This window comes from Zosterops lateralis (genome assembly GCF_965231275.1).
Source record: "Zosterops lateralis genome assembly, chromosome: 16".
In the NCBI taxonomy this organism is placed as follows: domain Eukaryota; kingdom Metazoa; phylum Chordata; class Aves; order Passeriformes; family Zosteropidae; genus Zosterops; species Zosterops lateralis.
In genome coordinates this window covers 15,055,793-15,071,390 of record NC_139776.1, presented here as the reverse complement: position 1 = coordinate 15,071,390, position 15,598 = coordinate 15,055,793, and the positions used below count along the sequence as shown (strand labels likewise).

Here is a 15,598-nt window from a genome sequence, read left to right as displayed (position 1 = left end):
TGAAGAACAACATTTGGAATATCTTCTGGATTGTCAAATGTATGAAATAGATATATGCATCCTGAATTTACAAGGGTCTGGATTGTGATACACAGCTTCAGTTTTGCTAACTCATATCACAGACATTTTAACTAATTGTCTCTTTTTCTTCCTTGCTCCCTAGGTGTTGTTTGGATTGTAGCATAGAGGCACTATGTACTCAGAGTGGAGATCCTTGCATCTTGTCATTCAAAATGATCAGGGGAATACCAGTGTACTTCACAGCTATCCTGAGAATGTGGGGAGAGAAGTGGCAAATGCAGTGGTGCGTCCTCTTGGACAAGCTTTAATTACATCATCTGTTGGAAGCGAGAGTTTACTAAAAACAGACAAAGAAGTAAGTGTCTTTCCTTGGAGATGATAGTTTCCTTCATGCAAGAGCAACAGTCTTATGGTTTTCTATAGCCTCTTTTTTTTCCTCTCTTTATTGTCCCAAGTTTTATGAAGTGTGTTACATTTTTAGTTTCGTAATCTCCATAGGGTTTTTATTAGCAACTAGATCACAGCAACAGTGTACTTTGTGACTTGATAGTAAATGTTTTTCTGAGCTACTATACCAGGAAATTCAGGTTAAAGAAAACCAACCAAAAAAACCCTCAAACCCAAGGAATTTAGCATTTAACACAAAGCCTTTCTAATTACCTTCAGCTTTGAAGTAACAGTATGTGACTCCAAAAAAAGTCTTTGTATAGTACAAGTATTTATATTAGAATTTGAAAATCTTTCACTAGCAGCTCTTGTGTTTTCCAAAGAGTTCTCTTTACAGTTTAGATTTAAGAGATTCAGAATTTAGAGAGTGATTTGCCATTTATTCGTATTCTTCGTAATATCATAATATATGAGTTAATGGTTTGGTGTTTTCTTGCAGGATATGTTAAACAGAATTGCCCATACAATGTAACTACTGTTTTGTTTCTGGTTCTTTGGTTTTTTTTTTTTTTTTTTTTTTTTTTTTTTTTTTTTTTTTTTTTTTTTTTTTTTTGAGTTAGAATTAATGGGCTCTGACCAGTACTTGCTTACGAATATTTATTTTGAATAATTTTTGCTTTGTGTTTGTTAGGTAAAATGGACTATGGAGGTGGTTTGTTATGGACTAACCCTCCCTTTGGATGGCGATACTGTGAAATACTGTGTGGATGTGTATACAGATTGGATTATGGCTCTTGTATTACCTAAGGACTCCATTCCTTTACCTGTTATTAAGGAACCAAACCTTTATGTTCAATGCATTCTCAAACATCTCCAAAATCTCTTTGTACCAAGGTGAGTGTTAGGGATTCCAAGCTATAGTCAGCAGGTAACATGTCAGAAGACTCATGAGAAATGAAGGCTCTTGAGTAAAAGAAGACTGCTATTGCTCCAAGCTTAGGAGGAAGGTGTTTCTCCAAGCATCTTTTGTAATTTTGCAGTACTGAATTGAGTTGTTGCTGCTGTGGTTAAGTAATTAGAATTATAGATGATTTATATACTTGAATGTTTACTGTCCCAAGAGCTTCAAGATTTGTTCCTATTGGATGACTGGAGAGTAAGGGGAAAAGCAGAAGAGCATCACTGTGTGACCATGTGCTGCTTCTCATTGTGTAAAACTGAGATAAACTAAGAGCACATCATGGCAGTCCCAGCCCTTGTTAGTCAAGATTTGACCATGTTTGTGATATACTGAAGGATCTTGCACTAAGTGACTGCTCTGTGCCTGCATCTTGCTGCCTGTTAAATGTACATGGTTATGCTGACTGACCTTCACTGGTAGTTTTGGAAGAACCCCATGGCAGAATGCTTCCTGCCTGACATCCTTGGATGATGCTGTTGGGATAGACATGTTTCTAGGTCTTGTACACAGCTACGTTGTCAGAGTGTGCAAACATCAATATCTTATTTATAGTTTATGGCAAGTTTATTTGCTGTTGTTGCATGTATAGATTGGATGAATAAGATTAAATAATAGTGCCTCCTGAAAAGGTACTTAACTTCAGATCAATGTTTAGTATATGTCCATAAGTATCAGATCATCTGCATTTATCAGTATTAAATATGTATCACTGGAGATAGCCTTCAAAGTACTCAGCTGCTCTTGGGTCACTTTACTAAAGGCTTTGTTTATAAAGGACTTTGAATAAAGTGCTTGTGCAAATTCAGAAGAGTTCTTTGCTTTGAAGTCTACCATCTACTCTTAGCTGCTGTTGCTCTTAACTTGTAGTGAAAATGCATTTAATTCCCATTGAAGAATGGTCAAGGCAATGACACAGGTCTGAGGAAAGCATGCTTTTGGATTAGAGTGCAGCAGGAGGTTACCTCTAGGCTTCAATAGAATACAGTCTGCTGTCCGGGATCCCTTATTCCCTTGGCACAGCGGAGAAGGAATTCTTCACTAGTCTATTAAATAGTTGTTTCTGTAATCCCAAGCTTGCTTGCTTGTTTCTGTGATCCCAACTTGTTTTCACAGTTGTTTCTGTGATCCCTTGCTGGCCCTAGTAGCAGGCAGCTCAGTAGTACAGCTTCTTGCATGCTTCCACTGCATGCTTGCATGAAGCTTCCACTTCACCCTTCTCTCCCACAATCATTGTTGGACCTCGATGAAGGCTGATTGATTACATGTGATAGATGTTGAATGAAATAATTAACGCATAGAGACAGGGAGGGCTAAAAAATCATTATTTTAAACATTGTCCCTGTAGTATAGCTGTTCTGTAGTTTTTCTTTCAAGAGCCTCTGAGATGTATCTTAAACACTGATTTTTCATGGCTGCTGCTGTCAACACTTGATGTTCAAGTCCCTACTCTCTTTTTAAGTTTTGCCCTCCAGGGAGCTGTGTTCAGTATTCGCTCCAGCAAGAACAAAAAATTCTATACTGCAAATGAAATGCAGAAATGAATTGTGCGCACCTACCTTGAATAAAAGCAAAGATTCAGACTTAGGTGTCTGTAGTGGGGAAGAGAAGAATAATTTCTGGGTTTACTCAATTGATGCAGGATGCTGATGGGTTCATGTAGAAAATTAACCCAGGAGCTATTATAGCAACCTATATTGAACTGTCTCATGGAAAAATCTGTTCTTGTGTTGAAGATATTAAATCTTTATTATAAGCCTATGTCCTATGCAAGGTTGTGATTAAAATAACTTACTTCCTCATCCTGGTTCTCTGGAAACGATGTAGCTGTTTGGCTGCCTTTAAAGTGGTGGCCCTGAGTTGTGAAGGCTTCAGGGTCAAGACGGTGACATATAGGTGAGGTGTGAAATACAGCAGTCTGAAGTGGGAACTTCAGTGTAAATGGCATCTCAGGAGTTTGTGTACACCCATACAGAGCAGGTATATAGATTCTTCTAGTCTGACTGCTCGGCTGAATCAAATGTTTACATGCACAGTCCTTGAAATAGTGTGGTGTTGAAAAATAAAAATATGAGGGCCAGGTGAGTCAAGTTACCTTTCCTCCATCTGCTGCAGTGATGGGAGAGAGGGTTTGCCTCCTTCCTTCCTACACTGGCCTTCTGTCCATCCTGAAGAAACAAACACTTTGTTGACATACTTGAATAGTCTCCAGGCAACCCCCAGACTTTCCATTTCTGGCAAATACCCTAGAATATCCAAGAGGTCTTGAAGATGACTTAAGTAGTAGTGGTTGTTACTGCTGTCAGATAAAGTTTCAGTGCTACAAACACTGTTGGAAAGAAATACGAGAATTCTCCCCCTGAATTGCCTCTCCAGGAGAGTGAGGTACAGATATCCAGGTCCTCTGCAACAGAAATGTCTGGAATTGGCTTGAGAGACCATGGAACATGTGACTGCCAAAGTACTTCATATGCCTCATATGAAATCATAGGAACAGTACTTCTGAAGGAGTATGGCCAAAAGGCCATGATCTGTAGAAATCTAGACACCTTAAAGTCTAGAAATAGTGCAAGCAGAACTTGCCACTGAGTCAACTTTGTGGACGAGAGGAAGTCATAGATGGACAGGAATCTTCAAGTTGCCTTTACAAGATTAGCGCAGAAGTATCCCATTAGCTTGCATATAAGCCCTGTTTTTTTACAGTTTCTCCAAATGATTAGGGAAACAAGTATTGAAGCAGCCTTGGACGCTTCAAGCCTATGTAGATTAAGGATATCTTTCAATTGAAACAATCTGCTCTGTTGCTGCTCAGGCAAAAAAATACTGCTGTAAGCAAGGCAGGACTCACTTGTCCCAAAGTTTGTTGTTCTACTGAGTGACCCTGGGTCGTGGTTTAGCACTATCATCAAGCAACCCACTGAGGTCCTGAATGATGACTAGTAGTGTGTGGTTTTGCATTAGACATTATCTTGTCTCTGTAATCTTTTTTCCAGGGCTGTAATACAAGATTTATGCTGTCAAGATAAAAGCTAATAGTATCTAGTAGACCAGCACATTCTTGAGGTGCTTCCTATGCAGCATGACTTGTGGGTTGTACCACACTGGAAATGTTTGGTAGGAATCTGATAATACTACTTAGTAGTCCAGTGGAAGGTAATACTTTTATGATTTTTTTTTGTCATTCCTTCAGTGGTGGTAGGAGGGATGACAAAATGATGCACAGGTTGAAGTATGCCTTACATATACTGCATACTCTAATTTGTAATCTCCTCTTTCACCCTTTAAAATTTAGGCTCCCTCAGGATTTTTACCATTCTCAGATACTGTCCAGAATGTCTCACATTACTGTTTTGTAGCTGTTCTGCCTTGTCCAAATTAACTCATGGGAAGAGATGATGCTGATTTTTGCTGCTTCTGCACAACTTTGTGTTGAGTGACTCAGCAGTGCCCATGTGGATCTGATTATTACTATAGGAAAAACCTAAAAAATATGAAACTGTTTCCTTTCTTTCTTACTCCTAACTACTAACAGAAGAAGATCTAGAAGGGGGTCATTAAATAGGAACATCAGACTAAAGGAAGAAGGGGTAAGAGTTGATTTGGAAACAAAAGGAGAACTAGGAAGAATTTAAGTTAGTTTGCTGACAATATGTTCTCCTAGTTTTGCCACTTCTGAATTATGTTTGTAGTAATTAATGATGTCTCAACTGGATTGTGATTGTTTGGCCCAAGATAAATCTGAGATGATGGATTGTGCTTGCTCTGGTGTTTGCTCTACGTATTGAGCCTCGTATGGAGAAGAGTGTTACGGTGCATCTTGTGCTCATTAAGGCAGAGTTAGGATGCGTAGAGACCAAGTTTGAGGTGCACAGAAGCATATTGGCTCATTTTCTTGAGTCTCGCTCAGTAATACTTGTTTCTTTTTGTAATTGCTGAAAGTTCATGTTACTGAATACATCAGTTCATAGTTCTGTTTCTTGAGCATTGTTTTCTTCTCTTGCAGGCCAGACCCGGGATCCAGTCAGATCAGACTATGCTTGCAGGTTTTGAAAGCTGTCCAGAAGCTGGCGCATGAGTCAACAATTATGGCAAGAGAAACCTGGGAGGTTTTGTTACTATTTCTTCTTCAGATCAATGACACTCTTCTAGCAGCTCCAACTGTGCAAGGTTCATGTTTGTCTTCCATTTAGTTCAATTACTGAAAAAACTTCTGGCTCTTCTTGACATTCAGCTGCTAGCAGGAGGGGGAACCCATTTAAAGCTCTTAAGGAGCTACCAAAGCACAATAGCTCACTCCTAGTTCTGGTTCATTACTCCAAAGTAAAACATTTACTCCAGAGTAATACATCCCTCTTTGTTTCACTGAAACCCCTTTGTTTTGCTGTTCAGCCTTCCTAGTGCAAAATAATATTGTCAGTTTTACCTATTAAAAAAATCCCAAACTTCAATATAGACACAGTGTAATAGAAGATTTCCTAAGATTGGTGGATTCCTACTGTCCCGTATTACACACATGTGGCTGGACTTTATCTGTTATACTTGATCTTGGAAAAAGGCTAATTGGCTCTAGGAAGCAATCAAGGATCACTCTTAAAAATTATGAAAAGAAGGCTTAATTTTTATGCACTTTAACCAAAACGTCTTTGGAGAGATATTTGAAGTTATATAGATGGAACACTAACTGAAGGTGTGCTTGGTTTCTGTAAGGTGGCATTGCCGAGAATCTGGCTGAAAAATTAATTGGTGTGCTGTTTGAGGTATGGTTACTCGCTTGTACGCGGTGCTTTCCAACACCTCCTTACTGGAAAACTGCCAAAGAGATGGTGGCTAACTGGCGACATCATCCTGCAGTAGTTGAACAGTGGAGCAAGGTCATTTGTGCCCTTACTTCTAGGTAAGAGAAATCCCATGAAAATAAATGCATGTATGGGGATAATCATGATTATACATATTTTGGAGTTGCTTATTTGTGGAATGCACAGCAATCCAAAAGTAGATAAGCAGTACAAAGTGAGAGATCTTGCTGTATCCTTGTATTGTGTGTTCCTTTGTTCTGCAAGGGAATATCGGAGTTGGATTCTCTCTATTCTTTTGTAAGCTTAGCACCTCTGTGATATTTAACACTTTGCAGCGTGTGTATTAGTCTCCATGATTGTGACTCTTCATCATATGCTTTGAGGAGTGATTCAAGGATATTAGTGTAGCATTATGTGTGCGTGTCACCGTCAAAATTATTAGGTGCTTGTTAATACTCATGCTGCTGGGTTTGAGGTGACTCTTGGACTCTGCTTGGACCCTGTGGAGCCGAAACTGTTACAGTTGCCTGGCACTTCTGCCCTGGCTGTGGAGATGTGATGGGCCAGTGGCACACCACAGGCTCTCTGCTCTAGAGAGCAGGGGAGAAGAGCTGTACCAAGTCTTGCTGGGTATGGTAACAGTAAGGATCATATATGATAGAATTGTTTAGGTTGGAAAAGACCTCTAAGATCATCAAATCCAACCATACCCTCAGCACTGCCAAGCCCACCACTAACCCATGTCCCCAGGTGCCGTATTCACAAGTCCTTTAATACCCTTTGGTGACTCCACCACTCTCCTGGGTAACATCTACCAGTGCCTGACAACCTTTTCCATCCAACCTAAACATCCCCTGGCACAAAGGACATTTACCCATGTCCTGTCCTTTGTTGCCTGGGAGAATAGGCTAACCTTCTGGTGGCTCCAACCTCCTTTCATGTAGTTGTAGAGAATGGGAAGGTCCCCTCTGGGTCTCCTTTTCTTCAGGCTGAAAAGCCAGAGCCTCCCAGCTCTCTCAGCTGCTCCTTGTGCTCTGGCCCCTTCTCTGATACGACCCCTCAATATCTTTCTTGCCATGAGGGGCCCAAAACTGTCCCCAGGATTGGAGGTGTCTCACCAGTGCCCCACACAGGGGACAGTTGCTGCCCTGGTCATGCTGCCACACCATCGCTGATACAGGCCAGGTGTCATTAGTGTTTTGCCCATCTGGGCACACCAGGCTCTTGTTTAGCTGCTGTTGATCAGCACCCCCGAGGGCCTTTCCTACTGGGCACATTTCAGCCACTCTGCTCTAAACTTGTGACTCTGGGGTTGTTGTGACCCAAGGGCAGGACCCATCATTTTGCCTGGTTGAACTTCTTGGAGTGGCTTCAGCCCCTTGATCCAGCCTACACAAATCCCTCTAGACATCCTCCCTGTCCTTTAGCAGGTCAGCTCCTGCCCACCTCAGTGTCACCTGCAAAATGATCAAGGAAACACTCACATCTGGGGGTTGCAGGAGAATTTTGGCTGTAGTATAAGCCAAACACTCTCCACTGAACAGTGTGGAGAGTTTCAGTATCCTTAGTATTGAGGTCTTTTTGGTATGCAGACTTAGTGGGACAAATATCAGACTCTTGGAGTAAAGAACTGAATTAATTGTTTGTAAGAGGGTTGTTTCCAGCTCTCCTGAAATATCAGTAACTTATTTCTGTGAAAGTTCAAAGATGTGTTAAAATTGCTGCATTGTGAAATAGTCAATAGTGTATTTTTCTACAAAGGTTTATTATAACTTTGAAAAATTTTCCTTTGAATTACCTGTCAGTGTGAAGTGTGGGTAGGTTTTTCTTGGTTATGCAGCTATTTGCTAAGCCCCTGGGAAATAAAGCTGCAGTACAAGTTCTGTGTATTTCCCACGCTATTTCTTTAGCTATTTTTAGCTTGTTAGATGTAGCATTATATAACGGAAAATACTTCATGATTCACTGATCAGAAAAGAACAGCTCTGTCTCAAAACATGTGTTGGTGTTCTGCACCACACACTGTGCCTACATTTTCACTCCCACTGTTAACTAACAGTCTTGGTTCTGTTGGTGCACAGGAGTCTGCAGGATTTCTGGAATGTTTTAGTCTGTGTTCAGTAATGTTGGTTTATGCCTGATACATGGAAAGTTACTCTCCTCTGAGGTGGCTTTAAGTTCAGTGGTATTTTAAGCTGCATTTTTAATACTTCAATGAAGCCCCAGCTTCAAACAGTTAAAATGTTTTAGTAAACAGTTCTTTGAATTGGGTTATTAGCAATAAGCTGAGAGTAAATGTTTCAAATTAAAACCATATGGAAAATTATATTTGGAAATCTGTGCAGATATGCAGTGTTAATTTGTGTCTTTGGCTATGATTTTTAGCAGGATGAAACGGGAGTCTTAATTGTGTTGCCATACCAATAGGTAGTACTTTTACCCCATCTAGATTGCTTTAAGTGTGTTTTAACTGTCTTGGATGGATGTGTGGCTTAAAATTTATTTCTGTCTTCAATAATTCTTTAAAGTGTCCCATATGTCATTAAAGATTTGATCATGCTCTTTGAACAACTGGTTTCTTGCAGTCACAGGGAGAACTGAAGCAGTGCATTGTTTTGCCAGGCAGTGGTGTGGGGCATGACCATGCATGGGGTTGGCCCAGTCTCTTTTGGTTTAGGGCCAGATAATTCCTCAGCAAAAACACACCATGGGGTCTTACCTCTGGGCACTAAATGTAGGTAGACACAGGGCTGGAGAGCTTTTGCTGCCTGGTACAGATGTGTGTATTTCTGATGTTAAGGAAAGTTCCCAGCCTGGCCATTTCCGAGACTCTGGCAGTCACTCTTCCACCACCAGCGACTTTAACTTCTGGGACTTCCTTTGCAGCAGCAGCTCCAGTGAGCCTAGGAGTGCCCTGCTTGACTCCCTGCATGCCCCACTCTCAAAGGCAGACCAGCTTTCCTCACCAGTTCAACCCCTGGGCTTCCCATGGGAGTCTCAGATGTCTTGTTCCATAAAGCCCTTTATTCCTGGCACAGTAACACAGGAACAGCTTGAGCTGGTGCCTCCAAGGAGCAGCCCCAACGAAAGACTCCTGGGTTTTATCCCTTCACAGTCCAAGCTCGTGCAAGTCTCAGTTCTTCTTCCCTAGCCCTCAGCTCTTGCAGTGTCTGAGCACCTGTCTGGGCCACAGGTCCAGTGCCCTTTGTTATGCACAGGGTCAGCATTTCCCAGTCTTCCTTCAGGGAGCTCAGTTTCCAGCTGTTACTGCAGCTGCACCACCAGCTCCTGCACTGAATGGATTCCTCATCATCCTTGCATCTGGAGAAGGTCTCTTGTCCTAAACCTCTTTTGCTCTTCTGTCCAGGCTAGGTACTGTAAATAGGCTGCGATTTCAGACACTTACATTAGTTGGCTTCAGGTTACTGTAGTGCCCACTGTTGGGAGAAGTGGAAAATGGAAATTTAGCCTGTTTGACTCTTGGTTTAGGAGTCAGCCATAGACGACTTTTCTCCTCCTCTTCTCATAGTTGTGATGACTTTATAAAACTATGTGGCTTTATAAGTGAGTAAGGATGAGTGGGTAATTTCCTGACCATTGCAAGGAAGTTAGCTTAGGGAAAGACAAACTGATTTCTGGGGATGCTGGGATATTGTGAAAGTTCAATGCAGATCTCTTCCATTCCTTTAGAAAACATCAAGATTGGTGATCAGGCAAATTGAACTGTAATTTGGTGAAGCTGGATATGAAGCAGGGGTCAGATTAGATAGCAGGAGCTCAGTGAAGGTCACTGGTGAGTCTTCAGGTAGTTATAACTCTTTTCTGGAAAAATCTACATTTGTCCAAGCATTGCTCTCATGGCACTGGTCCACTGGTTTGTTCTTTGCTGGTCTGTAGATCCCAGCTTCTGGGAGATGTGGTGTGTCTGTTTTGAAGAACTCACTAAACTGTGGGTTGCAAGTCCTCTGCTGCTCCTAGGTCAACAGTGTGTGCTGCTCATGGTGCTGGGGTACAGTGTAGGTCATCAGTCATAAGCTGGAATTTAGAACTGCAACTTAATATGACTTGCTGGTGTCATTGAAACCTTGAGCTAAAGAGCTGTGAGGATAAGGGCTTGAATTCTTTCTTTAAAAAAAAAAAATCTCTATCCTTCACATCTAAGTCCTGCCAGATGCTCATGGGGCTATGATAACTGGTGACCCCTCTGGCTAAGTGATGGGAGAACTGATGAGGCATGTTGTGCCTTAATAGCTCTTCGGTTTGGCTGGAGCTTTAGGCAGGCTCCAGGTGTGCCCCATCCAAGGCTGTAAGAGGGCTGAGTGATTGTATAAAATGGGGATATCTAGGAAAACTTGGGATGTTGCGTTGTTGCCTGTGGACTCATGTGTGAGCTGCTGATACCTTTGGGGCTCTAAATTTTGGAGTATGATCTGAAGGATGGGGTCTGTCTGACTTGCTTTCTAGGTTGCTGCGTTTTACATATGGACCTTCATTTCCTCCATTCAAAATTCCTGATGAAGATGCTGGTCTGATTCCTCTTGAAATGGATAATGAGTGCGTTGCACAAACATGGTTTCGCTTTTTACATATGCTGAGGTATTGTAATTACAGCTATCCATTGTTCGTGTTCTTGCATCAGCTCTATACATTTGCATGACAAATGAAAGATTCCTCTGGAGATTGCCAAGATTAAGCGTCTAAATAGAATAAAATCAGAGACTTGTTGTGCCAGTGCTATGCAGCAGCTCAGGGCAGGCCATGAGTGGTGATGTTCAACTTTGAACTCTGACTCTTTCAAAATGTAAACTGCTTCAGTTAATTAAAAACTACTTTAGCTATTTGGCATTTTGGAGGATCTGAAAAACAAGAGTTCAATGGAATTTTATTTCTCTGAGATAACAAACAGGAAGAGCTGAACAATAGTTCTTGGAGATGCATACAACTTCCATTTATTCTCCAGGTTAAATTTAACCTACAATTTATTTTTAAAATGGGTGTTTATCTTCATATATTTATTTTTATTAAGAAATCTGTACAGTTAATTTTACCATACATGTTAATCTTTCCTAAATGCACAGGTGAACCAAATGCTGTGTTTTGTTTTAAAATCTTTTGGACATGGCGTTACATCAATGCTCTCAATGGCCAGATTATTAAACAATTAATACAAAATACCATTTAATAGTAAAAGCTAGATAAACATTAGACTGCTTAAAGAAACTCTTAACTGGGTTCAAAAGACCTCGTAAGTAATTAATATTACTGCAATAATTAGTCTAGCAAATGTGTGCTCTGGTTATTTTATTTTACTAAAATTGTTCAGTGTGTTTGGGTAATGTTTGAAGTTAAGACAGTTATATACTGCCAACCCAGGAAGTGAAAATTGCCATCCTGTGATGGAGTGACAGCTAAAATGTATTGATATTGGATGCTGATTTGTGGTATTATTTAAGTGCCTTAAACTATTGCATTTTCAAGTGTTTTTAAAATCTTAACAGTTGTTCTTAAACTGACTAACATATATTTTGCTCTTTTTCTGTGCAGTAATCCTGTGGATTTGAGTAACCCAGCCATTATTAGCTCTACCCCCAAGTTTCAGGAGCAGTTTCTGAATGTGAGTGGGATGACTCAAGAACTGAATCAGTACCCCTGCCTTAAACATCTGCCTCAAATATTCTTTCGTGCCATGCGTGGAATCAGCTGTTTAGTGGATGCATTCCTAGGTAATGCTTTTGTCTTACCCATGGATAGCTAGAAATATTAACTTAATCATTATTTTATTCTCTTTAAATCTGTTTTCTCCCTAAATACACCAATAACAATTTATCATTTGCAAGTATATCCTGGAATTGATGAGGAGGAGACTTCCGATCACTTCTAAAAAAATTTGTGTATAGAACAGTAACATTTGAATGCATGAAGTTGTAGATGGGCTTGGTTTCAAATGCAAAGCAAATAAATAAATCAGAAATATAAAATAAAACAAAACCAGGGATCTCTTTCCCAAACAAGGCTTCTTTTCTGTTTTCATCTAATCACTAATTCAAGTGTTATGCTTTAGCATGTTGTGAGCACTCACCACCATGTTTCTAATCTTTGTGACAGTTGCTGTGTGCCTGTTTTATAAGGTGTTGAATTTAGTCTGTCATCTTCAGATCTTTGTGAGAGTTCCCCTTAGTTTACAGTTGGGTTACTACTAGTGCTGAGTAGAAGTCATGTTTCTTGGGTCTGCTAGTAACTCAGTAGCTCTGGCTTGTCAGTTTTAAGTAACAGGATGGAGTATCTGAAATTTAAAGCATGTACTTCGTATGCTTGAGACCTACTGAAAATTCTTTAGGGAGTTCATGCTGCTGTAAACTTGGAAGAGCTGCCTGTCTCCAGCTGCTTTTCTGCTTAAATGCGTGCAAACAAGTGTCATCTGCCATAAGTGTGAGCTGATGAGAGATTGCGGGAGACTAGAGCAGATATGTAAACAGTATTAAGAAAAAAACTGCCAGTGGAACGAGGCCGTCAGCCTGGAGAAGAGCGGGCTCTAGGGGCACAGAGGGTAGGGTCAGACTGGATATTGGGAAGAAGTTCTTCCCTGTGGAGGGTTGGTGAGGCTCTGGCACAGATTGCCCAGAGAAGCTGTGGCTGCCCCTGAATCCCTGGAAGTGTCCAAGGTCAGGCTGGACAGGACTTGGAGTAACCTGGGCTAGTGGAAGGTGTCCCTGTCCATGTCTAGGAATGGAATGGAGGATCTTTAAGGTCCCTTTGAACCCAAACTATTCAGTGGTTTTATGAATCAGACATTTAAGATCTTGTGGCAAGATAAAGCACTCAGAGTGATAATAGCCTACCTGGAGTGCAGAGATGGAGACTACAATGCATTGGGGCACAAGAGATTTTTTTTTTTAATTAAAATTAAATTAAGGCTGTAGGTATGGAATGGGAAAGTGTGCTTGGGCAGACTTGAGAGCTGCAGAAAGCTCTTCAGTGAAGGCTGATGAGAGAGCTCATTACCTTCTGTCACAAGTGCTAAAACATTGGGTTTTATCTTGTTCTCTCTGGTCTCACATCTCATCTCATGATGTGTTTGGCAAAATAGTGCATCCTCTTTTCCAGCCAAATGTACCAAAACAATAGGTTTCATAGTGCATACTCTGCCTGGGGTCTAACACTGATGATTTAGCAGGAGCAAATTGTTTTGTAATGTGTTATGAAAAACACTTCAGTGCTTTAATTGAAATGGTAAAAAAAATCTGTGTCAAATTCTCAAGCACTTTGGTTCCCCACTTCATTTTTCAAATGGGCACGAGGGTGTTGGAATTCATTAAAATGCGCAGAAATTGTGTTTATCACTTTAAGTTTTTGCAGAAGTTGTGTTGCTTCTGATTTGGATGGAGAAGAGCATGAATTTCCTTGAAGCTGGATAAAAACTGGTCTAATGTTCTGCTACTGCCAGAAAATTTTAGCTTGCTCTGCTTTCTTACTCTATCTTGTGTACCACCTTAGTATTTGACTGTTCAGCAGCTGATTCAGCTCAAACCCAGCAGAAAGCTATGTGGTGGATGGGTTTCATCTTAAATTATTGAGCTAAGTTGGCTTTAAGGGCCAGACATCTTAGAGATGTCTCAGAAAAAGGTGTGGGAATTATGATTGGGAAGGAAAGGCAAAGGTGAGAGGCATCTGAATTTTGGCAGAAGTGAGCTGTGAAATTGTCTTTGGCAAGTGAATCTTGTCCCTTTCCCTCTGCCTGCTTCTAGACTGGTTCCTCCTGTCTCCCATTTCTCACAGCCTTAAGGTGTGGGGTCCTTTGGTAGTTTTTAATCAATTGCTTATCTTATGTAATTACTGTTTTCATTTGCTTATGTGTTTATTTCTGCTAATAGCAAAATAGGGAGAGGTGTTTTTGTTGCTACTGCTGTTTTGGGGAACATGGGGAGGCGTGGCTATTGACCAAAGGATCCTTTGCTTACTAATAGCCTGCTCTGTGAGCCCATGGAATTCTTGCTGAAAGCCTGCTTTATTCCTGGCCTTACAGGCATTTCCCGACCCCGGTCAGACAGCGCGCCACCCACACCAGTGAACAGGCTGAGCATGCCCCAGAACACTGCTACCAACACCACTCCACCCCATAACCGGAGGCATCGGGCAGTGACTGTGAACAAAGTGACGATGAAAACCAGCACTGTAAGATTTCATACTCTGGGTAGCTGACCCTTTGGATCGTTTCCTCAGTTAGAGGATGTAATTTCTTTGATTCTAGGAGCTGATCTGTTCTTCTGTTCAAACAGGTAACTACTGCACATGCTTCAAAAGTGCAGCACCAACCCTCCTCTACTTCTCCACTCTCTAGCCCAAACCAGACAAGCTCTGAGCCTCGGCCACTTCCAGCTCCTCGCAGGCCAAAGGTTAACAGCATCTTGAACCTCTTTGGATCGTGGTTATTTGATGCAGCATTTGTTCACTGTAAACTTCATAATGGAATAAACAGAGACAGCAGCATGACTGGTAAATATTACAAAAAATATATGTACACTTTTTTCCTTGTTTTATGGACACTTCCTATCTGCAAGATGAACACATATAATCCAAAAAAACCTAAAATCTGAAGTGCTCCATTGTAGTTAATCCCTTGAGCTGAGCCAGCATCTGCTATTAGCTGAGCAGCTGTTTGGGGATTTCAAAGTTCAGAAAAGCCCACTTTTTATTATTAAATACTCCCTTGCTCTAACAAGCATGGTACTTTCAATTATGATATTGGGGAAAATGCTATTAAATGAGGGAAATCATATGGTAGGATTTCAGTTCTTAGTTTGAAACCTGCTTGAGTGTCTATGATTAATAGGAACTATTTATATTGACTCTTTAATATGTGAAAAACTGTCCTACGTTGCTCCACATAGTGCACAAAGCGGTACTTCTTGGTTTTATAGTGTTATGAAAACAAGAGTCCTTAAAATAGCCAGTGAAGTTATGTCCATCAGTTATGATTGCTGTGTGTTTCCCTTAATGATTTGATATCTTTGTGTCTTCAACCCTTAACTGCCAAACTTAATTTGTCTCCTGTGCTTTGCTCAGCTGCAGAGGTTAGATGTTTTGAGATATCATAGCAGAATTAGTGCTCTGCTCAGAGAGGCTTTTTAGCTCTCATCTTGCTTTCGGTGATAATATTCAAAAATGAGTAATCTTTCTAATTCTTTGCGTTTTTCCTGTTCCTGGTGTACTTTGAAGGTCTGCTAACTTTTCCAGGAGATCTATCAATCAATCAGTCAGTAACTCACTGACCTAAGAAAAACTAGGGGAAAGACAGTTGTTGTAGCAAGTTGGATGTATAGTGGGACTTGACAGCTGCAGTTAAACTGGTGGTCTTCCTTGTTTATTGTGTCAAATTCCTGTGTGAAAGCTTAGGATTTGGGATCTTCCAAAGATGTTTTTAGGTATGTAGTGCATA

The 15,598-nt window shown here is 40.8% G+C and overlaps 1 protein-coding gene across 2 annotated transcripts in view; it reads left to right on the top strand.

Moving 5' to 3' along the window:
* RALGAPB (Ral GTPase activating protein non-catalytic subunit beta) overlaps positions 1–15,598 on the top strand; it is a 60,922-nt gene that overhangs the window by 6,122 nt on the left and 39,202 nt on the right. For both annotated transcript variants that reach the window (XM_083873267.1, XM_083873266.1), the window contains exons 2-9: positions 164–376; positions 1,100–1,302; positions 5,370–5,533; positions 6,074–6,260; positions 10,627–10,758; positions 11,707–11,885; positions 14,186–14,334; positions 14,439–14,655. In XM_083873267.1, coding sequence (XP_083729393.1) covers positions 194–376; positions 1,100–1,302; positions 5,370–5,533; positions 6,074–6,260; positions 10,627–10,758; positions 11,707–11,885; positions 14,186–14,334; positions 14,439–14,655 — 1,414 coding nt within the window. In that variant the 5' untranslated portion in view covers positions 164–193. The remainder of the gene's footprint in view (positions 1–163; positions 377–1,099; positions 1,303–5,369; positions 5,534–6,073; positions 6,261–10,626; positions 10,759–11,706; positions 11,886–14,185; positions 14,335–14,438; positions 14,656–15,598) is intronic.